Source organism: Microcebus murinus, chromosome 28 (genome assembly GCF_040939455.1).
Source record: "Microcebus murinus isolate Inina chromosome 28, M.murinus_Inina_mat1.0, whole genome shotgun sequence".
In the NCBI taxonomy this organism is placed as follows: Eukaryota; Metazoa; Chordata; class Mammalia; order Primates; family Cheirogaleidae; genus Microcebus; species Microcebus murinus.
In genome coordinates this window covers 6,527,982-6,553,701 of record NC_134131.1, presented here as the reverse complement: position 1 = coordinate 6,553,701, position 25,720 = coordinate 6,527,982, and the positions used below count along the sequence as shown (strand labels likewise).

The 25,720-nt window shown below is 38.7% G+C and overlaps 1 protein-coding gene across 2 annotated transcripts in view; it reads left to right on the top strand.

Annotated features, from left to right (window-relative positions):
- Window positions 1-25,720, top strand: part of CNTN3 (contactin 3) — a 304,606-nt gene that overhangs the window by 218,005 nt on the left and 60,881 nt on the right. For both annotated transcript variants that reach the window (XM_075998483.1, XM_075998482.1), the window contains exons 9-11: window positions 483-619; window positions 1,550-1,679; window positions 4,164-4,314. In XM_075998483.1, the coding sequence (XP_075854598.1) occupies window positions 483-619; window positions 1,550-1,679; window positions 4,164-4,314 (418 nt within the window). The remainder of the gene's footprint in view (window positions 1-482; window positions 620-1,549; window positions 1,680-4,163; window positions 4,315-25,720) is intronic.

The following is a 25,720-nucleotide window of genomic DNA, read 5'->3' as shown; positions in this document are numbered from 1 at the left end:
CATGAAGGAAACATTTTTTTCCTTAGCTATAGAAGGTTTCTCTTCTATGGATATTAATTTTTAGTTCATAATTAAGACCAATATATGCTGCCATTCACTTACTAAGCTGTCATCAATTGTGATGTCATGATTCAAAAATACACTTGGAAAGAAAATCAATGTTGTGTACCTGCGTTCCTATCTACTGACATCTGAAAAATATAATACAGTGCCCAGAATTTTGAAAATAGAGAAAGCATAATGAATTTGGCTTAGGAAATGACAGATTGCTACATCCATCTTCAAATCTAGAAATGTTCCATGCATCCACTTAGTGAATACTTAGCAAATAAAATATAATTCTAGCCCTATGCTCACTTTAATCTGTTACAGTCTTATGTCCATTTATAACTTACCTGGATAAGGTAATATGATAATAAATATGTTTTATTTGCTGGGTGTTTTGAATTTCTTGTCTTCCTGTTATTCTTCTTTCATTGAAGCAAAGCCTCATTGGGTTCAACTGATAAAGGATATGGAAATAGCTGTGGAAGACAATCTTTATTGGGAATGCCGTGCGAGTGGCAAGCCCAAACCCTCCTACCGATGGTTAAAAAATGGAGAAGCCCTGGTGCTAGAGGTAAGAAAATGCACCTGCTTAAACCCCCCTCTCTTCCCACTTAGTGTTAAGTAAATGCTTTGTTTAGTGCCTGGTACCAAACTATTGAGTTTGCATACTTTCATTTACATCTAAGGAATGGTGCAGGGGGAAAAATGTAAAATCAAGTACCCAGTCTCCCAATGAGGGGATCTTTTCAGCATTGCATTTCATTGGCAAAAGGTGATTGTGGGCAAAAGAACATACTATGTGTTTTCGAATTAAAATTAGAGAAGGTCTTACTTTAATCAAACATAGATTATAATTTAGTTTTTCTGTTGACAACTTGATGTGGCCTCAGGAGAATAAATATATGTATTACTTGGTTACCTTGTTATGTAAGTATTTATTTCCCCCATCATTTCTCTTCTCAAGCAGTGTAATTTTTGCCCTTTCTTTGTGTACTGCCAATTATGTTCTTTCAAATTTCTGTACATAACCTTTCATACTACTAAAAATCCTAGTAAGTAAGTATGTTTCCCAGAACCCTTTTTAATGCACAGAATTCATAATGTTTTTAACTTGCCAGATTTGGAAAAAAAAATAGTGAAATACTTTCCAATGGATGAGATAGAAATCAACCTCGTGCTACCGTTTTTTAAAGTCTGAAACTTTGACCTTAGGGAAAGAAAATGAAATGGTCTCCCTATTTTACCTCTTGCTTTGCTGTTTATTTTACTGGTACACTTTTGGACTGAAGAATGTTTATCCATACTCCCAGTGTGTGGCTACTATGTTAAATTAGCCTTTCACATCTCAAATAAGGAAAGGGTTAAATTTTAGGTCAGGCTACCTAATACTCTGAGCAAAATGCAGAAGGTTTGGTATGATGGAAATCATAGTCAATGGTATTCATTTTTCTTCTAAAATGGTATAATTGTTTTTATGCAAGACATTTTTGTTATCGTCTAGGAGAGAATACAGATAGAAAATGGTGCCCTTACGATATCAAACCTAAGTGTGAGTGATTCTGGTATGTTCCAGTGCATAGCAGAAAACAAACATGGCCTCGTCTACTCTAGTGCTGAGCTCAAGGTTGTTGGTAAGATTAACTTTCTCTGTTCTCTTACTTTTTTTTTTTTCCCCTTTAAATCCCCCAGTGTTGCTAGAAGCAGAAATACTTACTTTTCATATTAGATTCCCCTACTGTATTATAGCATGATCATTCAGAGTTTCTAATTAAGGTGTACATTTTAACAATTTCTGAAAAACACCCAGCGATTATAGCCAGAAGAAATAAAGCCCAAAGGTAGAAATAAATCAACAGTAGAAAAAAAAAAAAAGTGTTGAACCAAAATATCCTTATCCAACTCCAATAGGCATTGATATCAACTAAACAATGCCTTGTGAAAGAATAATTGGTTTTAATATTCTTTCTTGCTGGTCCAAAAAATTAAATAAATAATACACAAATACCAAAATTTCAATCAATCATATTTAATTAAAAAGGAGTTACTCTTGTCCTCAGTAACCCTGATAGAAGCACTACTCATTGGACACACTGAAGCCTGAATTAACCAAGACTCCGCTGCTTGAAATTTTAAATTATTTTCTTCTTCTTCTTGCACTTTAGGTGTAGTAGAAAAAGGAAAATGTTCCATCATGTTTAGAGCAACTGTCTAGAAGGGCACTTAAGTTGCAAATAAGTAAAAATCCAACCAAAGTGCTATAGCATGGCATAACATAAAAACGAAGGAATTCCTTGATTGAGGACAATTAAAATTAAAATGGAGAATTTGGATTTCAGCATAACTTGAACCAGGGCTCAAATATCACACCATCATCAGGCTCTATTTACATGAGGCTCTGAGATCTCTCGACACGTTGAGTTTATTACCACTGTCAGTCCAGTGGAAGAAAGATGTCTTTCTTAATTGCTCAAATGGAAGTCTCAGTCTTGCATGTCATTGGCTCCAGGTAGCCTGATTTGTGTCAGTAACTATTGCTAATCCAATCCATATGGCCAGCAAGTTGTAAGGCCTTACTTGATTTAATTCAGTAGTTCTCAACTGGAGGGAATTTTTGACCCAGGGAATATTGGGAGATATCTGGAGATATTTTTTGCTGTTACAACTGGGCTTGGCAGGGAGGAAGGGTACCTGTGTGTGATATTAGCATCTGGCGGGTAGAGGCCAGAAAGGCATCTAAATATCCTACAATGCACAAAACAGCCTCTCACAACTAATAATTATCCAACCCCGATATCAAGTGTCAAGAGGTTGAGAAACCCCCCCGGTTTAATGGAAACTAGGATTCTCATCTCTGGTGCCTGCTAGTTAGAAATGAATCCTCTACACCAGCAGGGCTGATGCCTGGGGTAAAGCTTCAGCTGCACATCTGGCTATTGTTATCCATGTCAGAGTAGCATATTCTGACAAAGGATGGGGGGTATGCATGTAAGTCTTAAGTTGAAACACTGTAGGACCCTTGTGGGAAATTAACCTGATGAGCTGTAGTTTATTCATGTTTAAAAATGGATGCATTCCTACCTAAAGTCCTGCGTGGGGTTGTGGTAGGAAAAATTGTGAGATATGGAAAAAATATATATTTTATGTAAATACTCACAAGTTTTTTGTTTTAGTAAAAATGTTTCTTTCAAGATTTCAATTTTTAAGACCAACAACCTCTGGAAAATATGTCTTCTTTACCACGGTCATATATATAATCCTGTAATATCATGCACTTTAAGATCTCCACTAATCAAAAAAATATAATTATATTCATTATGATTTGCCATTAGACACACCTTTAGATATTTGGGAAATGTACTAGGTTCTTTCCCTTTTTTTCCACAGTTGTAGTGAAAGGAAGAGTGATTTTCTGATTAACATATCATTTCATTCAAGTGGCACATTATTATGTATCTGGAATTTTCAGATGTGGTTTCAGGATTGACATCCCATGCATTATCAGCAAACATAATGTTTACTACATTTTATAACATTTAATGTAATATTATAGCACTTAATGTAATATGCACATTATATTACTTTTCCCTCGCTTGGAAATTCAGACTCAACAATACGAAAATTGTATAATAGAACTTGATACATTTTATGGATGTGAATATTAATTTAATACTCATCCTCCATTCTAAGAGCATTTGCTCAGCCCCTGTTGAATGCCAGGCACTGCACCAAGTGCTGGGACCTAGAGGTCAACAAGAGAGACCAACCTTATCCCTGTGTTCCTGAAAACAACTTTAAAAAACATTCTATGCTAAATGTTTTCCTTCTGTTTAATAAACTCCTGATTGAAAGCTACTTTAAATTTTCACAGTAAGCTAAAAATTCCTGTGTGAAGTAATTATCTCATGATTTAGAACCTCCCTGAAACCACAATGGCATGAGTTACTTTTTTAGCATTGCAATCCCGTGTGTGGCATACAGTAAACTGAGTAAATCAAGCACTGACACCTTGTGTGTAAAGCAAACTTTAGAAAAGGTTATAAAGCCGACCTTTGCAATTTACAGGATGTTTTTAAGTGATCCATTAATCATCCTTTCTCGTCTTTCTTCCTTTTCAGCCTCTGCCCCAGATTTTTCAAAGAATCCAATGAAGAAGTTGGTTCAGGTGCAGGTGGGCAGCCTGGTGAGCTTGGATTGTAAGCCCAGAGCCTCCCCAAGGGCACTGTCTTCCTGGAAGAAAGGAGATGCGGTGGTGCAGGAGCGAGAAAGGTATTCTATCCTCCACAAAGGCGATCTGGTATTTTCTTCTCACTCTCGGTGCTAATGTCCTGGTAGGTTTTCCATATGCAATGAAACGAGGTAGCGTCTCATTAGAAGGTGAGCTCTTTAAGAATCCAAATAGTAGTTTCGTTTTGTGATACTCTCACTATGATAGTAATCAATTTTTGAAATCGAGACATTTTAGAGATATGCCTACCTAACTTCTTCCCACATAGAATACTTTCTTTTAGCAAGGATTTTGATCCTCAATGCCCTGGCAAGGTGCAACCAGAACAATAAAGGAATGTCAGGACTAGATGCAGGCCACAGGACAAAGAAGAGAAGATGATATATAATGACAGCACATGCCAAAGAAATACCGGTATTGCTATTACCTACCCTATGCTGAAATCATTTGGCATTACTGGTTTATGCCAAGTTTATGCCGAGACTCTCCTGGTCATCTGGTTATTATGATAAAACGGAAATGAAGAAGCAGAACCGGGTTTAGTTAAAAGCACAGATTCTAAAGCTACAGTGCCTGAGTTCAAATCTTCTTTTTGCCTTTTACTTGCTCAATGGAGTGACCTAATCTTGCTGTGCCTCATTTCTTCCTCTGTTAGTGGCATGATAATAATAGTCCGTGCCTAATGGTTAAGAGGATTATTGTATGGATGAAATACATAAATTATTAATAAAGCCCTTAGATCCATGCCTGCTAGAGACTAAGCACAAGTGTTGGCTATCATTACTATTTATTTATTGTAATTTATTATGAATATTTATTGAGTATGTGTTGCAAGGTATTATGCTCAGAGCTTGTGATAAACAAAATAACAGCCCCAAAGGGTCGATGCCTTTATCCTCAAAACCTTTGACTATGTTACATTACATGGCAAAAGGTAATTAAAGTTGAAGTTGGAATTAAGGCTGCTAATCAGTTGACTTTAAAACACGGTGATCATCCTGGATTACCTGGAGGGACCTAAAGTAATCACCTGACCCCTTGAAAGAAGAAGAGGAAAGCAGGACATCTGACCTCAAGAACTATAAAAGAATAAATTCACACGCTTGGTTTGTGGCAATTTGTTATAACAGCAATAGGACATTTAATACAGAGCACTGTGTGAATTCTTTCCTTCAGATATCTCTGCAACTAATGGGAAAAATTTAAAAGGATTATGTAATTTGCCTAAAGTCACTTAGGCAGGATTTGAATTCATGACTGTTTGACTCTAGGACATAGCTACTAAGTAAGCTTCATGAGTGCCACATTTCCTATAAGGAGCCCAAAATCTTAGAGATGGTCTTAGCTTTTGAAGTCATGAAATCCAAATCATTGCTTTTGGAAAAGAGAGGAAAAAAAAAAAAAACAAGAAAACCTTAGGCCAAGGAATGCGGATTTGCTTTTCTAAAATCTCAAAGTCATATTGCAAACAACCATAATAAAGTGCTTTAAATTATAGTTCCAAAGATGCTTTTATGTGAGTTGGTTAAGACAACACAATCTGCAATCACTCCAGTATTTAACAGGAAACATCTTCATTTAAAGGCAGGTACGGCAGCATAACAGAGCAGAACTGTGAACTGAGTGGTTACACACAATCCAGCCAAATTCCGGTCCTCACAGAATAGATTTCTGGAACTGGAGGTTCATTAGTAATTGGAGTTTGATTTTGTAAGCCAGTTTAAACAAGTATAGATTCGTAGCACAGACTAGTTAATTTTGGCAATGCTGGGAGTTAAGTTTTCCTGCTGAACTGCTGACTTTTTTTGTGATCAAAAAATAATTTAAGTAGTTTTAATTATATACATAAATTAAATAGTGATTATTTCCCAAGGATTTCAATGCTTTGCACAATAGTAAACCCGTTCGTCCTCACAGTAGTGCCTACAGTAGGCAGAGGTTTTTTTAATCTTAATTTTAAAGAGAGGATAAAAAGATTAAGAGATTTAGCTAAAGGCACACAAAGAGAGGTTTACCCACTCATTTTGCAGTGATGATGCAGGGAAGTGTTTGGGGTGTTTTTTTTTGAGACAGAGTCGCACTTTGTTGCCCAGGCTAGAGTTAGTGCCATGGCATCAGCCTCGCTCACAGCAACCTCCAACTCCTGGGCTCAAGCAATCCTCCTGCCTCAGCCTCCCAGGTAGCTGGGACTACAGGCATGCGCCACCATGCCTGGCGAATATTTTCTCTATATATTAGTTGGCCAGTTAGTTTTCTTTCTATTTTTAGTAGAGACGGGGTCTCGCTCTTGCTCAGGCTGGTCTTGAACTCCTGACCTCGAGCAATCTGCCCGCCTCGGCCTCCCAGAGTGAGGGAAGTGCTTAAGTTCCAGGATCCACTGAGGATCTCTGACTTGGCCACTTACTCCTTTGGTGTCATTAGGTCAGTTATGTCCTATCTCTGAACCTTAGTTTCCTTGTCCATAAAATAGAGACAATAATTCCATTCCTTACATAGTTGCTATAAAAAAAAAAAAAAGAAAAGAAAACATACTGCCAGATATTTGTTGATATACTGATCAGTAAGAATGAGGTCATATTGCACATAAAATGTTGAAAGTAAAAGTGCAATATTTGTACCCCTATAATATGAGGAAAGAAAAAAAAAGTAGTTGTAACAAACAGTATATGATCTGAAGAACGTAAAATATTTACTATCTGACTGATTACAAAAAAAAAAAAAATTATGTCAACCCTTTGGGAAAAAAAAAAGTGGCTGCAAAAGAAGGTTTTTACTTGTTGGTTGGGCATTCATTGGTTGCTTCGTCACTCTGAAGGTGGGTATTTGAGGCTACCTGAATTCCACAGTCCTTAGGGATGAGGCCTCTGCTATCCTGCTGCCCACAGACACCCTCACTTCCTGAACTCAATGGAGGCATGAGCCTCAGCCTCTTAGCGAACTCCCAGGCAACAGCAAGAAGGAAGGTAGACATAGAGATACGCTTCCTCCCTTTTAAGCGACTTCTCAGAAAACCCACACAAAATTTTCCCTTACACCTTACTGATCAGACAGTAGTTCTCTGGCCACACTATCCTGCAAGAAAAGGCTGGGAAATAGAATGTTTTTTCTAGATGAAAATATCACCCAAGGAAAAATTGGGAGTCTGTGTTTAAAGGAGAGAGAGGGAAAATGGTTGCTACTCCAATAGTGTCTCATGACAATAAAAGTTAGTTCTCCGCCCCTTTCAGACCTACTGACCCTCTACTATTGTATATTACATTTCTAACATCTCACCTATGGATTAACACAGTAACTGTCAGATATGAAGACGTGGTTATAAAGAGGGAATATATTTGAGAACAAGGGTACACAGTGCTGCAGTCCTTCCTAGATCTGTGGTTTGCTTTTATCTCTTTGGACAGGAAAAATACTGATGAGCCAGAGTCTTGAAGCTTAGGGAGAAGGCTGCTAGAGGCAATTATTGAACAAGTTGCAGGCTTGAGTCTTCTCCAAGTTCATGGTAAATTGAAGTGTGCTGCAGCCATCACTTGGCAATGGAAGCTCTATAGCTGTCCCTCTTGGGTTGGTCTGCAGGCTTTAGCCAAATCAGGGAAACATGTTAAATCTTAATAGTAGGTTTATTGTGTTTCTTTGATCATGGATTGTTCCAACCTGAAAAATGAAGATTCAGTCTCATTTGGGGGGACAAATGAATTCATTGATGCCTTTGAGGATAGAAGACAAAAATTTTTGAGAAAGTATTTATGACAAGATTTGAAATCTATTTGATATTTTTGTGTGTTCGTTTCGTTAGGTGAATTTGGGCTTCTCAGTGAATTAAAAACTTACGATAAATAGAGAAATTTTCTGTAGCCAAGCATAGGGGCTATTGGTAGCAAATACATTTTGATTGCATCAATATTCTGTTATATATCCTATCATTTGAGGCTTAAATCAGAAAAAAAATAATGAAAGGATTAAATATGTCTTTTTAAGAATCATATAAATTAATATGGCTACTATGTAAACCATATAATACATTTAAATGATTGTAATCTCCTTGGTTTATAGAAGTTTTTGTATCAGCGCGATAACAGCTTTGCAATTATGAACCAGCCATAGTAACATGGATCTAAGTCGGTGAGACAACTAAATTACAGAGTAGTTTTGAAGAAATGAGGGTTGCTGCTTTAAAGTACTGAGAGCATTTCAAGCTAAGGTAGTGAATGGACTACTGCCAACAGAGGTCTTAAAAACCCTGTTCTGAATAGATGGTGAGGGCTTATTGCACAAACAGTGATTCCTGGGCTCTGAAAATTAAGTTCTCATTCATTCATTTGAAAATACTTTGGGTACCTACTAGCTGCTAGGCACTAGGTATTTTTTTTTTTTACTAGAGAAGCCCATCCCATTCTTTATAGTTTTTCAGGGTGTACAGACAGGTAACATAGGGCAGGTACAATAAAACTGAATGACAAAGTACAAGGTGTTCAGGAATCACTTGAGAAGGCTCCATCTCCAAATTGAGGCTCAGAGCAGGCTTTCTGGATAGTGGAATGTCTGTAGCAAGACTGTAGAGAGATAACCAAGGATTTCCCTGGAGGAGAATGCTCAAAGCAGAAGGAACAAAATGTGCAAAGGCACGGAGGCAAAGCATGGCATGGGTGTTGTGTGAGTCTCTTCTGGCTGCTACAACAAAATTCCACAGACTGGGCAATTTATTTTTATGTTTATTTTTTTTCATTTTAGCGTATTATGGGGGTACAAGTGTTAAGGTTATATATATTGCCCATGTCCCCCACCCTCCTTGAGTAAGAGCTTCAAGCATGTCCATCCCCCAAACATTGCACATCTCACTCATTGTGGTTGTATATACCCATCCCCTCCTCCCCCCTCCCACCCTCTGGACACCCGATAAATGTTACTCCTCTATGTCCACTTAGGTGTTGATCTGTTAATACCAGTTTGCTGGTGAGTACATGTGGTGCCTGTTTTTCCACTCTTGAGATACTTCACTTAGTAGAATGGGTTCCAGCTCTATCCAGGAATATACAAGAGGTGCTACATCACCATTGTTTCTTAAAGCTGAGTAGTACTCCATGGTATACATATACCACATTTTATTAATCCACTCATGAATTGATGGGCACTTGGGTTATTTCCACAGCTTTGCAATTGTGAATTGTGCTGCTATAAACATTCGAGTGCAGCTGTCTTTTTCATAAAGGGACTTTTGATCTTTTGGGTAGATGCCCAGTAGTGGGATTGCTGGATCAAATGGTAGATCTACTTGTATCGCGTTGAGGTATCTCCATATTGCTTTCCACAGAGGTTGAACTAGTTTGCAGTCCCACCAGCAGTGTAGGAGTGTTCCTATCTCTCCGTGTCCATTCCAGCATTTGTTGTTTGGGGACTTTTTGATAAAGGCCCTTCTCACTGGAGTTAAGTGATATCTCATTGTGGTTTTGATTTGCATTTCCCTGATGATTAGAGATGTTGAACATTTTTTCATATGTTTGTTGGCCATTATTCTGTCTTCTTTTGAGAAGTTTCTGTTCATGTCCTTTGCCCACTTTTTGATAGGGTTGTTTGATTTTTTCTTGCTGGTTTTCCTGAGTTCTAAATAGATTCTAGTTATCAGCACAGACTGGGAAATTTATAAGTAATAGAAATTTATCTCTGACAGTTTTGGAGGCTAAGAAGTCAAAGACCAAGACACCAATAGGTTTGGTGTCTCATGATGCCTCATTCTCTGCTCCAAAAAGGCTCCACAGCCTTTTTGCCCCATCCTCACATGGCCAAAGGGGCCAGCAGCTCCCTTCAACCTCTTTTATGAGGTCACAATCTTATACCAGCATGACTTAATCCCTTCCCAAAGGGCCCCACCTCCTATTACCTCCGCAAAGGGGACTGAGTTTCAGCTTGAATAGTGGACGGGCACATTCAGACCATAGTGGGTATTGAGTAATTCAGTGTTCAGTTCACTTCCAGTGTGAAGTGCCATGGAAGGGTGGGGTGCAGAGAAAGTCAGGTTGGAGAGGTGAGTGGGGATCTTACTGTCAATGACATCATAAGCCAAATTAAGGAGTTTGGGCTTTTAACCATGGGTACTGGGGTGCCACAGGATGGAATAAAAGTAGCAAAGTTACAAGGTGAAACTTATGTTTAACAAAGGACAATGGTACCTGCCATGGGTTGGAGTGGTGGTAGGACTGGAGGCAAGACCCCCAGTTAGCAGCAATCCACCAACCTGAGTATGGCAGTGGGAACGAATGGAAGTCTCTAGAAGCTTGAGAAGATGTCCAATCAATAAAATCTAATAATTGATTAGATTCACCACGGAAGAGAAGATGGAAGTCAAGGATGGAGCCTTGATGTTTAGCTTAGGTATCGGGAGTAGCCCTATTCAGTGTGACAGAGAGCCTCAGGGAAGGGGGCAGACCTGAGGGCAAAGATGGTGAGTTCAAGTTTGTGTTTGGTTCCATTTAAGGTACCTGTTACAAAAGCAACTGGACATATCTGTGCATACAGAGCTCGACTATCTGAATCTGGAACTTAGGAGAAAGCCCCAAGCTACAGATAGAGATTCTGGTGTCATGAACTTGGAGATGGTAGCTGACCCATGACAGAGGGGACAGTTGTCTAGGAGGGTAGATATCATTAATTTAAGAGGGTATACAGCTCACCTCTGAAGCTCATGGACACTCGTGTTATGAGTAGAGAGGCCTGTTTCACAATTTCATTTAACAATGGATTCATTAAGGTCAACTTAAGTCACCCTGATGCTCAAATATTCTAAACTTCAAAATAATTAGCATTCAATATTGAGTAAATTTTTTTTTTGACATATATATCACGCATTATTGGGTAAAGTCGTGTTTGTTTCCTCTCTGCAGGAAGCAGGTTTTATGAAATGTCTGGCCGTTTTGAGCACGCCACGTGTCAGTGTTTTTGTGCTATTCCGTTTGTCCACTTGAATCCACCTATTCTCAAAAAAAGACAAATTAAAACTGGATCTTTTGTCTCCTTTAAGCAGAGTAATAATTGAAAAAGACCCTTGAGAATGTGAGCAGACATGGTTTGTGAGAAGAAAGAGCCAGTTGGTATATTTTAAAGAATGCTTCGCTTATCTTTATCACTTAGTGGTACTTAAAATGCATTAGCCAATTATTTTTTTTTTTAAAAAATGGGACCCTTCATTTGAATGCTATTGCTTATAATAGTAAATATTTTATTGCAATAACTTCAGTTCAGAAGAAAGTCAAAGAATGGCTCATTACTTCTAATTAACACATTAAAATTGTTTCAAATGTTCTACGCAGCATTTAATACTATAGAAATTTAAATGCTTTTTAAAGAAAGAAAGGGTAAAGAGTTTTTTTTCCCAAATATTAATATTAATGGCCATAATCCAGGCAATGTTTTTAAAATGTATTACCCAATTCCTAATGTATTTCTTGCATATAGATAGAAGCTTGCTTTAAAATGCAGTGAGCATTACATACTAGATGATTTCATTCATAGGACATTCTTGAAAAGGCACAGCTTTAGGGAAGGAATACAGTGATCACTGCTTGCCAGAAACCGGGAGTAGGTGAAGAGATTGACTATGGGGGCCAAGAGGAGCTTTGGGGGGTGAGGGAACTGCTCTAGCTCTTGATTATGAGAGCGGTCACATGCCTGCATTCATTTGTTAAAACTTGCAGAACTGAACACCAAAAAGGATGAATTATACTGTATATAAATTCTATCTTAATTTATTTTAATTGTTTCCAAGCTTCCACATACATCACTAATATACTTTTAATTTTTAGAAAATTACATATAATTTTACATTCATCTCACCTTGATTGAGTAGCTCCCTATAGGAGTTTAAGAGTTCCAGAAATGCACCCCACTGGTCACTTTTGCCTTTTGTGCAGCATTCAGTAAACTTTTGCCAGTAACCAGGGTGGTTCTGTCAGAGCCGGGACCACTTGGCATCTCAGCCGTTGCCACCCCTAGTGGCCGGAGCCTCTCTTTGATAAAGATGTGTCTAGAAACTCTGTCACTATCCAGCACATCTGTTAGGTGGCACTTCCCCTTTGCACAAGCTCTTAGATGAAGAACAGGGATTCCTTTGCCAAACAGTTTTTATCTCCATCCCCTTCCTTTTCCTGTACACTTCTTGGCTCCCTTCTTAGCCCAGAGGAGTCTACTTTTCTTTTCCTGTCACCAAGGCTAGAATGCAGTGGTGCAACCATAGCTGACTGTTATTGCCAAACCCTGGGCTCAAGCGATCTTCCCACCTTAGCCTCCTAAGTAGCTGGTACAATAGGCACATGCCACTACGCCTGGCTAATTTCTTTTTTTTATTAGTTTTTGTAGAGATGGGATTTCGCTATGTTGCCCAGGGTAGTCTCAAACTCCCGCTTCAAGCGATCCTCGTGCCTTGGCCTCCCAAAGTGCTGAGATTACAGGAATGAGCCACCACGCCCAGCCATGAAGCACAGGAAGAATTTTATTTAGTATGTTTGTTGCTGCCATTTTTAGGAACCAGATAGATTGATGTCCCTGCCTCCTGTCTGAAGGGACAGTAGATGATGCTGTCCACTGATTTGTCATTTCGTTACTCAGCGCTGGGTACTGTGCCCAGCACTGGGAATACAGAGATGCATAGGAAACATCAAGAGTCCTCAAAAAGCCCATAGTCTGTTTAGAATGTGGAAAACAAAGCCATCATTGACAATGGGATAGACTTTATGATTAAGGTGACTATATAATTTATTCTACAAATCGGGGCATTTTAGAAGGGAAGGGAGGCCACTCTTAGGCACTTAGGAATTACCTCCAAGACAGCCCAGGTAAACCAGGACTGGAGGAGGACACTGGACATCGCTGTCCTGTATGTAATAGAGGTGCATAAAAGCCAGTGAGAAGCAGAGAAGACAAACTGTCTCACCCATGGGGAACAGAAGAGCAGCTCCATAAGGACGGGCATCCCAAAGGACGGGATGGAAAGTAGAGCAAAGACAGAGTAGAGAACATGCCACCCAAACAGAAAGGATCGCATCAACAAGAAGCAAAACTGGGTGCTTGTTCCTGTATTGCAATGATGTCAGTGGCAACGTTCATAGATGATCAGAAAAATGAGAAAGTCTGACTTGAGTTCTTTCCTAGGTAGGAAACCGTCCTTTTCCTTCAAAGGAAATGAACATTGGAGAAAAGTCATTTTTCGTAAAAGGGGACTGAGAGGCCTGGGTAAATATGCAAGTGTCCCAGAGGGTAGAGAACAGCCTCCGTCCCTATCTGGGTTCTCCAGCCTGTGTCTTCATTTCTCTCACGCTTCCAGCTGGGAAGAGAAGAGAACAAGGTACATTTGCCCCGTAGCTCCCATACCCCGTAAGAAGATGAACCTAAGGATTTAAGAGTGAAGGTAATTAAGGGAAGAGCCAGTGAAATCCCAGCCTTTTGGTTTGGGGTGAGGCTTATGAAAGGGGTGATAATCACCTCCTCTCTGGATTGCCTCACTCTCTCCCACCGACACACACCGACAAATCTTCCGCTATTAACCACCAGACAGCTTCACTTTCCGTGTGGGTATTTGTATCATCATTTACATGAATTATTTATGTCTAATTGGCATGCAGTATACTAATTGCTATGCACATTATTCACTGTGTCAGATGAAGTTAAATGCGAGTTTTATTTGCTTCTTTATTTAATTTTAGCACACGGAAAAGAGCAAAGCATCGGAGTCAGAAAGACGTGGGTCAGATCTTGGCTCTGCCACCTGCCACCTAGTCGGTGTTAGACAAGTTACGTAATCCCCGAGTCTTGGCTTCCTTATTTGTAAAATGGGGCCAGGAATCCTCAACTTGCAGGTTGGTGGGTGGCATTTGCATGGTGCATGCTCTTAGCAAGAGGTGTGCTAAAGAAACTCATCTTCCCAGACAGGCAGAGAAACTGAAGATTTCCTTTGAACAAATTATTTTCAGCTCTCTCCCTTCCCTTTTATCTCAATTCTGAGAGATCCCTTTTTATCTCAGTGGATTTTAGTTGGAAAGATAAAAATAATGTTTGTGTTAAGCATCCCCTATAATGTCTTCTACATAGGCACTCAGAAAAAAATTCCTGATATGCTGTTATTACTATTTGTAATATTAATTAACATTTTCCATTGTGTTTCTTAACACACCTTAAGAGTAACAAGACTGGGGCTAAAAAGAAAGCTACGCACAGACCTTTCTTTTTGAGACCGATCAACTGTGTTGTTGGTTATTTAAGCCACCTTAAATAAATTCCGCCCCAATATTATTTTAAACAAACTGCTGCCAAATTGTTTCTAAAAGTAGTATCAACTAAATTTTGCAGATGACCACGTGGCTCTTAAATCCATATTTCAGATTTGGTTTTAGTGAGTTATAAAAGGTAAAGCCATTAAAAAATATATATTTTGGCAGTGTTATGATTTTGGCAGGGGAAAGCTGGTTAATGCATCCGAGTGTGCTGGGGATTGGAATTCACTTCACACCAGGTCCTTGTTAGAACTGGGTAAATGAATCCATATCCTTACCTCACACAAATGGGCTTATTTACAGAGAGTATCTGCTCACAGCACTTTATTTTGGTTATGCAGCATTTCTCAATCAAGCCCCCAAATACCACATGCATTTGTCCATACCCCGATTCCTACTGTCACTCAAAATTAAAGAAAAAAAAATTAATGCAATTTTAGAAAATGGCAGTATCATTGCATTTTTACTTTTTACATTGCATTTTATACTTTTGCTTTCTTTTCTGATAATATGTTTAGGATAAGAAAAAACAGGAGCTTTCTCTAGAAGTAAGAATATATTGACTGCTTTAACGCTATTGAGATATAGAGTACAAGAGTGCATATATCATTGCCTTTCCAATCACTTTTTAAAAGAAAGAAGAAAGAAGCAGAATTCTCCTTGCATTCTGCATTGATGCTCTTGCAGCTTCCTCTGGCTGGAATGTCCTTTTTCTCCACCTAGAAAACCCCGAGTTATCACTCAAGGTCCAACTTTATTGTTACTCTGCATGGGAACCCTTCCTCAAGCCCAGTAGGCGAGACTAGTGGCTCTTTCTTCTGTTTTACCCTGGTGGTTTCCTCATGCCCAGTTGTGCCACTTCACACAGTGTACCGTGGCTGTTTGTGCAGAAGGCCATGCCTCCTGGATTCCTGCAGTCTTCACCTGACCCGTCTTCACCTGACTCATCAGCCTCTGCTCCACACGTCCGTTCATTTCAACGTCCGTTTATTCATCAGATATTTATTCAGCATCTACTGTTCACGCTTGCTGGGTAGCAAATCGCCCTAAGACTTCTTAGTGGTGTAAAGCAATGTCGTATCGTCACTCAGGGTTTCCATGGGGCAGGGATTCAGGCAAGGCTTGGTTGGCTGGGCAGTATTCTCTCAGCGTGTGTCCCCAGGCTGCAGCCAGATGGTGGCTGGAGACTGAGGCAGCTGGGAGACGTCGGTGCGTGACCCTCTCTTCCCCCACGCAGGCCCGAGGTCCCTCCCGCGGCCTCGCTAGTGTGGGCTCCCTACGCTGTACCTGTGATGGCCTCAGTGGGGTCATGATGCCAACCTGGGACAGCTAAAAACATCAAGAGTGAATATTCAGGCTAGCAAGATGGAGGCTAAATGCTCCGGGCTCCCAAGAGCCACACTGTCACTGTCCCTGCATCCCCTCGGCTACTGGTGAGTCGCAAGACTAACCAGATTCAAAGGGAAGGGAGTTAAACTCTGTTTTTGTTTTCCTTTTTTTCCCCAGGTTTATTGAAGTGTACTTGACAAGTAAACATTGTATATATTTAATGTGTTGTACAAGGTGATCTATCTATCTATCTATCATCTATCTATCTATCTATCTATCTGTGGTGAAGTTAGTACTGTAATCAAGCTAATTAACATATCCATCACCCCATATAGTTACCATTTTTTGTCTCTGCGTGTGTGTGTTAAGAACACTTAGGATCAACTCTCAGCGATATCAAGTATGTAATACAGTGTTATTGACTATGATCACCAAGCTCTGTGTTAGATTTCCAGAACTTATTCATCCTTCATAACTGAGTTTTGTGCCCTTCAACCAACATCTCCCCATTCTCCCCCACCCTCCAGCTTCCTGGCAACCACCATTCTACTCCCTGCTTTAACTTTTAAAATGTTTCACATATAAATGTGAGATCGTGTGGTATTTGTCTTTCTGTGCCTGATGTGATGTGATATCCTCCAGGTTCGCCCATGTTGTGGAAGATAGCAGGGTGCCTCCCCTTTTTCAGGGGTGAATAATATTCTACTTTATATATATACCACATTTTCTCTATGCAGTTATCATCAACGGCCCTCTTAATGGGAGAGTGGCAATATTCTAGGTGAGCATGTGGGGTGGGAAGTCTCACCGTGGCCGCCTTCGGGGCATGCAATCTGGAACACCTGCTGTGTACCCTGCATTGTACAGTTCCCTGAGGATACCACTGTGACTAAAACAGATACGGTCCCTTCCCCATGGAGCTTGAATAAGGAACAGAAAAAATATAAATAAGTTAGAAAGATAATTGCTTTAGCCATAAAAAAAGACAATTATATAGTGCTTTCCAACAAAGGCCTTGTTAAAGAAGTAATTTAATTTTTTTAGCAGAAATCTAAATAAGAAGCAACCAGTCCTGCCAAGGATTGGCAGAAGTGCCTTCCCAGAGAGGTCCCCACCCAGGACAAAGGCCGTAGATGGGAATGAGTTTGGATTATTTGAGAAGCAAGGTGAAGGCCATGGTGACTATGGCATTGTGCATCGAAGGGGAGAGTAATAAAACGTGAGGTCCCAGAGATGGGTAGAGTCTAGAAATGGGGGTCCTTGAAGACCATGATAAAAATGTTAGATTCTATTTTGTATGGAATAAGTCCTATGAGGTTTTAAAGCAGGGCTGTAACACGATCTGGCTAAAATATAACTCCAGCTACAGTGTGGAGTGTGGGTTGAAAACAGAGAGGAAAGAAGCAATGAATGTGATCAGAAGGCAACTTACAGTGGTCAGAGCAAGAGCTGCTGGAGACTTGGTTTAGGGGAACAAGTAGTAGATGTGGAGAAAATGATACTGTGTGTTCAGGAGGCTGGATGGATTTGTATCCCAGACATAACATTTCATACCTAATGATCACATTTTATATTGGTTGTGCATGAACTATATGGGTTCCCCACTTGGCCTGTAGATTGTAAATATCTGAAGGATAGGGACTACTTCTTACTCATATTTGTATTTTCCAAAACACTTAGTGCATTGTAAGTACTCATGAGTATTTGTTGAAGTGAATTTCACTCTTTCTTGGACACCTTCCCATGTCTTAAAAGTACCTATAATTTAATTTATTGTAACTATTTCTTAGAAATGTAAAAAATTGATTTTTTTTATAGATTTCTATTTGAGGCTTTCTATTGAAAATATGGAGAGTGCTATATTTTAGCCAGCTTTTCCTCCTGTCTGAATCTCTTCACAGAAACAAGGGTGTGTGGATGGATGGATGGATGGATGGGGATGGGTTTATGGTTGGATAGATGATTGGATGGATGGATGGATGGATGGATGGATGGATGGATGGATGGATGGATGGATGGATAGTCAAATGGACAGCTAGGTAAGGTGCTGTTGCTATTGCATTTCTGTAAAAGAGAAATGAACGTGCAAATTGGTAGTGATGATTGCAGTCCCCCATATCCTCAGACCTGCGGAGGAGTTATTCATAATTTAGTTGGTACACTGACAACAATTTTACGTTGCCCAACTCAAAAAAAACCAAAAATCATTGTGTTGTTTGACCTGTTTATCACTTCAGAATCTTATTTGTGTATTTTGTAATTCTGTCTTAATGTCTAGATTTCATTGCTAGAACAGTTTCTGTGGGAAGATGAGTCTATCTGACCCTTTGTGCATCTGAAATACTGAAAAAAATCTATAATTGAGGTAGAATATGTAAAAATCTATTGTGTTTTTGGGGAAAGAAGATATTTTCTAACCTTTTACATTCAAATGCTAAAAAAAAAAAGAGGCACCTTTAACTTTGACTTAAAGACTTTTTAGGCACTTAATTTTCCCAGGTATTTATTAATTTAATTTCTAAGTCAAGTTTTTAAAATTTGATATAAATATGTGTCTTTCTAGTTTAGGCAATTAACCATATACCTTACTATATTTATTATTTTTTATTACTCTAGCCTGGTTTTAATAACTTTATGTCTTCTAGTTTATTTCATTTATTTATATCATATCACATCCCCAAAATAATTTGAGATAGTTTATTAAAGTACACACAAAGTGGACATTCAGGAGGAGAAAATACACCAGTGTTCCAGTGGCCTAGAATGTGAGTTGTATCAGGACAGTGTAAATTCTCCCCAGGGAATGTTTATTGCTTATTAAGGAGCATGGTCTCCAGAATGTAAGTTCAATAAATAACTTGTGCAATGAATGTCTGAAGTTAGTTAACACAACATACACATACAGATTCATTCACTTGGGTGAGATTGATCCACAATTTTGACTCAGAGCTTTGTGCTAACAAACGAACGGAGAAAAATACTGCTAATGAACAATCCACAATATCCATAAGATGAGATAAAACCATTTGATAAAGGAGATATGCAACTCTTCCTGGGTCGAGAAGAGTTTATAGTTATGTCCAAATCCAGTGGATGGTCATGGAGAAAACACCGAGTTATGTGGTACTAACACTCATCGTCCTTACAATAACATACAGCCAATTTTAAAGGATTATTTTTTTCTTCCCACAATCCAATGGTGGCTTTGAACATTAAGACTCAAGACTCTTGAGGACCAGATGGACCACCTCTCTTTTAGCTAACTTTCCATGAATATCGTTTTTCACATGCATGTTTTTAATAAGCTTGGGATAGAAATTATTCCAAGGCTACCCTCAGTGTCAAGAATCTAGGGTGTAGAGAAGGCACTGCTGTGAAAGTGAGGAGTCAAATGCTTAAAAAACCCACTGAACCCACTAATTAAATTTTATATTATCCTACTAAGGTATGTTGGCTTTTCAGAACTCGTGCCTGAATAGGTGATGATCATTCTCTGCATGAAGGAGGGACAAGAAAGTGCAGATTGTCAGGACTGATATTGTTCTTGGAAAAAATTTTTGGGAGCCAGTTCATTGTGCAGGCAAATGTGTGACCCAAGACCCACATTCTTGAGCAATGCTACACTACCACTCTGTTTGTATGCAAGATAATTATAAAGGAACCAATCATCAAATGCACACAGTCATCACAAAAGAAAATCTGAATAAAGCACTTCTAGAAAGGCTGACGCTGAAGGATCTGAAACAGAGGGGTTCCAATTGTACTTCTGTGTCACTGAATGAATTGATTTGCTAGCAAGGGTTCCTAACTTGAGGTCCATAGACTCTTAGATGATCCGATCCCTCCTCAATTGTGTCAAAACTGTTGTGTGTGGGTGCATGCACACCCATTTGTTCTGCAGAAGGAGTCTTCAGATTTTTCAAGCGCTCAAAGAACTTAGTGTTCTAGAAAGATTAGAAATACTTCATAGAGTTGTAAATGAGCCACTTAAATATTGATGGATATTAATAAAAGAGAATGACTTTGGAATTGGAATGACAGCAAAACTATTCTATCTTGTAAGAATTCAACTGCATGGCAGGTGTTTTTTTGACCCTTCTTGATTTGTGACAAAACCTTGTCCTCTATACATGGAAGATTGTTTCTAAATTCCTCATATTTGTTGAGACAACGAATATTTATTGAAAAAGTACTCTGTACACAGCACCAGCGTTTTGTAGTTTGTATCCTTTAGGGATATGCGAACTCTAGCTGAGAATTAACTCAAGGCTATTCCACAGAATTATAAGATAAGTTGTGACTTAGGAATGGATAGGAAACTGAATGGCTGTAGAAATCTTCACCGCAGATATTACACTCTCTTGGTATGGCAAGTGCTAAAGTGAATGAACTTACCATAATTTCTGTCTCTTTTTGTTTCATAAGTTGAAGTGTCACGACAGAAAACCCAATGGACACAGCATAGAATATTGTTTCTCAAGGTGCTGTGGCCACAGCAGCAGCCCCTGGGCACTTGTTAGAAATGCAAATACTTGCACCCCATCCCACACCTAATGTGGAAGTGGGCCCAGCAGTGGGGATTTTAAGGAGTCCTCCAGGTGACTGGTACACAGCAGAGTTTGAAAAATACTGATTTATGTCATGTGCCTACCCCACACCTGAGATAGGACGGGGCACCTTGCTTCACAGCTCTACCGAGACTGCATGCAATGGAGTAAGAGAACTTCTTAAAGGAAGATCACTGTTAGTTGTCAAAGAAAGAGGAGTCAATTCTGAACGGCCAAAAAAAATATTCAGCACCCTTCACATCCCTTGAGTTGATGAAATTCTCCTTATTCTTGTCATGCAAGTATCTTACACTTCAGCATTATTGGGGGAGGTGGCTTCCCTTCCAGAGCTTCTAATGTCCGTGGAGAAGGATGCCCACTGGAGTAGCATTATGGTCCTTCTGCAACCCATCCCCAGAGAAAGTGTCTGACTCCTGATTTTTAGTAGAAGACCCTGATGTTGTAGCTCAGCTCTTTCACTTCTTTCTCTTTGGTGTCTGTGTGCACATAGAAAATGAATATATTTTGCTGTCCTCTGTACCACGCTCTAAGGGGGCTTGCCCTAACAGGGGGACCTGTTGTTGTCCAGAAGCTCCAAGGAAGTTAAGTGTGCCCAATTCTGAGATAAAACCATTATTGCTCTCCTAAATAAATTATATCAGCTTTATCTGTGTAATATAAGGAATAAAGCTGACTTTTTGATTTTTTTACTTATTTGACTCATGAATCTCTCTCTGAGGCAGAGAAGATTAGTGTCAAGTATGGGGAGCACCTTTGAACCTTAATGATTATCCATTTTGAAGTTTTCCTTTAATAGTTAAACCATCAGAGAACAGTTTGTCTCATTTGTGTTGTTTTGTTTGTATTACTCCCTCATACATCTGGGTATTTATACTTTTTGCAAATACTCCTTTGTATGAGGAGACATATGTTTCAAATGGATTATTGCCTGGGCCTCGTGAATAACTTGGATGAGCAGTTGGTATAATCACTTAGATGGGAAATCTCTCTTTAGGGGGTGTTTCCTTCTGTACATTTGAGTCCATTTTAGAGGGAAAAACTATTGAGTCACTGTCATCAAATGAATTTGGCTCTAAATCTATTCGTCATGATAATATGCATTTGGAAAGATTTTATAAAAGTAAAATATGTTTTTATCATTGATTCTCTTCTTATGAATGTGAAGACATGTCAATTGATGTGAATTCAGTGTGTTCCTCTAGGCTACAGAGTAGAGAGAAGGTTCATCTTCTCTAGGGCTTCAGGTGTCTATTCCATGAAATGTGTGTGTTCAACAAAATAGCAGAGCTTCTTATTATTAGCCTGGTGCTTACTCAAAGTTAGAATAATTAACTGCCGAATCTTCTTCACTCTGCTTCTCCTTTCCTTGGAGATTTTCTAGCCAATAAATCACTAAACTAACACTGCTGAATTTATAAGATGAAAGCCCAAAATGGTATAGGTAAAAGATTGAAAAGTCCAATATTATTTTCCTAAATACTGTTTGCAGGTTATCTTTGAACTCAAGGGGGAGCAGTTATTTTGCCAACCATGTGGGGGGTGAGAAGTAGCTATAAAAATGGGAACATACACTGTAAGCTCTTTTTCTCTGACGTTTATTTTCTCATGCATTTTCATTAATACATATTTGCTTTCCTTAACTGTCATTACTTATCCTGTAATATATGCATTGTGAGTACTTTTCTCTTACAGCTAATTGTAAGCATCCATCTCTTAGAATATGTACTCGGAACGAGCCATCCAAAATAGCCTTGTTATTGTCTATACAGCAGTTTAATCATTACGGTCTCGTGTGATCACATCTCCAGTGAGATGTGCTTCCTGAGAAAATGTAGAGATGGAATGTGTTTGTTAAAATTCAAGTTGAATAAATTACCGTAATATTCAGAAGAACATTGGCAGGGGGAAAACAGTATTTTCAGAAATCCTGCTTTGCATCCATAATGTTCTGTACGTTTCTCATTCTAAAACATACTGTGTTATTATGGGTGTTTAAATGTCATCATAAAGTACAGGTCAATGTTGCCTAGACAACAGTATACTTTCTGAGCAAACAGGGTTTTCTAACAGTCATATAAATGCAATGCCATCACTGAATTATAGCCTGGGCCATTAGAGCAATTACATTTACTTATCCCAAACTAACCATAGACCGCTCAAAGTTAAGTGAAATAATTAACCTCCTACTACAAAAGAAAAGACCAATAAAAAGGTACATATAAAGGTATATTATAAAACGGATCAAGGAGTTAAAATGCCACATTGATTTAAATTGCACATTTCTCAAAGCAAGCTAGAGTACTGCATTTCCAATTGTTAATCTCATAAATCGTCATTTACCTTTTTGTGCCAAGACTAGAGTCACTCCTTGTTATCTGCACTTTCAGCTCTACCCATTTGAAGAAAAGCCTGTTCTCAGAAAGCTTAGAAAGCAATTTCATTTACAGTGAAGTGGCATAAAATTTTCACTTCGAATCTCCATAGGGAAGCATGGATTATTGAAGGTTTTCTGTTGAGAAACAATTACTCCATCCATTTACTGAATATTGTTTATTTTTGTGTTGTGCAAAATGCCCTGTGGGCCGCTTAGAACTTACTGGAAGAACCAACTGGGGAAGAAAATATCCAATTAGCTCAAATTTTTACGACATACACAGAGTTTGCATTCTTCAAGAGTCAATATGTTTGTTTTGGAGTCTTTGATTCCTAAGGTGTTAGGCCTTGCCTTTGAAGCTTCTTCACTTCACCATGGTCATGCAAATAAGTTTGCTTGAATAAAATTACTGAACCTAATACACGGAAGGTTTTCTAAATTCTTCTAATATTTCAAATAGTTCCACGTTCCTAGTGGAAGGTTAGCTGTTAGGCTAATTCACAACATGAGAAGATATCTCAAATTACCTGTCTCTGTTTTGTGGTACCCAAATCAGGAGTGCTTCCTGGAGCTCCCCATTCTGTCTGGACCTTATAACTCAGAGCAGATCAGTTTGTCTCCTCATATAAATGTCTTCAGGACTTTCTGCTGTTGTCTGCCAGCTTTCTGTCTTTACATATGAAAAGTCTCCAGGACTCCTGCGTTTTCTTTTAAATAATAATGATAGGTAAAATTCATTGAGCAACACCATGGATCAAACACTGTTCTCTTTGGGTGCTGTGGCCCCAGAATTTTGATGATGGGATTAGCAATGCAAATGAGTCGGGGGCCATCACCCCTGATTACAATCCCTCTTTCCTCCTCTGAGTCTTTTCTCCCTCACTCTCATTTCTTCTATCCCTTTATCTTCAGTCTCTTGCTCTCCGTTGACTTTTTCCTGATAGAACAAGCAAGTATGTTTTCAGTGCTCTTACCCTAGGGAAGTCATTTCTAAATTCTCTTCATCCAGCCTTCTATTGCCTCATTTATATATATACGTGTAATATATATAAATTAATAAATATGACATACATAAATTAATAAATAAACATGGCATATATTTTTTTAAATATAAAATATATATTTATATATTTATTTGTACATTATATATATGTGACATATCTGCATATGTACATATAGTCGTCCTTCACATCTGCAAAGAATTGGTTACAGGACCCCCTCCGATATCAAAATCCGTGGATATCCCTTATATAAAATGGCATATTTGCAATTAACCTATACACGTCCTCTTGTATACTGTGAATCTTTAAATCATCTCTAGAATACTTATGACACCTAATACAATGCAAATGCTATGTGAACAGTTATACTGTATTGTTTTTTTATATGTGTTATTTTTATGATTGTATTATTATCATGTATTTAATTATTGTTTTAATATTTTTGATCTTTGGTTGGTTGAATCTGCAGACACAGAACCCACAGATATGGAGGGCTGACTGTGTGTATGTATGTATGAGTGTATATGTGCATATATATGTGTCATAGTCTGCATACTTTCTTCTATATTATTCATAAGATGCCAGTGCCTTGCAACCCATTTTCACCCACCTCTTCTGTAGTGACTCTCTAAAGGCATGTAGTCATTTATTCGTTCAACCAATGTTATTTTTGAGCATCTACTCTTTGCCAGGCACTCTCCAAGGCTCTAGAAATTTAGAGGTGAGTGACCCAAATACTGTTCCTACCTCCAGAAAGCTTATAGTCCACTGGAGGAGAAAATATATTAATCAGAGGCACATATAAATACGTAACTAGCCACTAGCAAGACGCTATGAAGAAAACACAGAAGATGTTTTGATCAAATAGAGGAAGACCTAATTCAACTCATGGGTTTAGGGAAGGGACTGAAGTCTGAAGGATGAGTACAAGTCAACCCGACTTAAAAGTTTTTATGAAAGCCCTGAGGCAAAAGGAAGCAAAAAAAGACATTAGAACAAGGCTTGTGTGATTGGTGGAAAGCAAGTTAGGGATACAGTTCCCTAGAACACGTGCAGGTAGAAAGAGGCGGGTCCTGATATGAAGATGTGGTTCCGGCTTAGGATATAATCTTCAGCCTACAGGAGATGTGAGATGTGATTCTAGGGAGGGCCAGCTATGCAAGGGTTGGGCAGGGCCAAGGAGGAGCAGGATGACCCCTCCTTTTACAGATTTACATTTCTGTATGTTTACTCTCTCCAGATTCCTCAAAACATTTCCAGTCTCCGTATCCTAAGTTTTCATTCATTTTTACTTCTCTTCTTCATAGATTTCCTCTTTCAGTTATTAGTGCATGCTCATCAAGAAAATCTTTCTTCTCTTCAGGCTAAGACATAAAGATATATATATATATATATATATATATATATATATATATATATATATATATATATATATTTTTTTTTTTTTTTTTTTTTTTTTTTTTTGAGACAGGGTCTCTCTGTCGTCCAGGTAGAGTGTAGTGGCGCAATCATAGCTAATGAGCCTTGATCTCCTGTCCTGGTCTCAAGTGAGCCTCCTGCCTCAGCCTCCTGAGTAGCTGGAACTACTTAGTCTACCACTGCTTAGTCTACCACTTCTTTAGTCTACCACTAAGGCGCACACCACCAAGCCTGGCTAATTTTGTTGTTGTTGTTGTGTTTAATAGAGATGAGAGCTTGCTATGTTGCCCAGGCTGGTCTCTAATGGAAATTAGAAGTATTTTACCCCTAAATATATTTCTTTGACATATTTTGAGATGGCTGCCATGAGCCTCACAGATAGAAGGAATACTGTAAAACTGTCTTTTGTGAGGGGAAGTTTACTTCTGTAGAGAATGTGTATTAATACAGCTGGGTCTGTCCTTACCTAATCTAGCAAAGATTCATTTAGAGTTTGACCG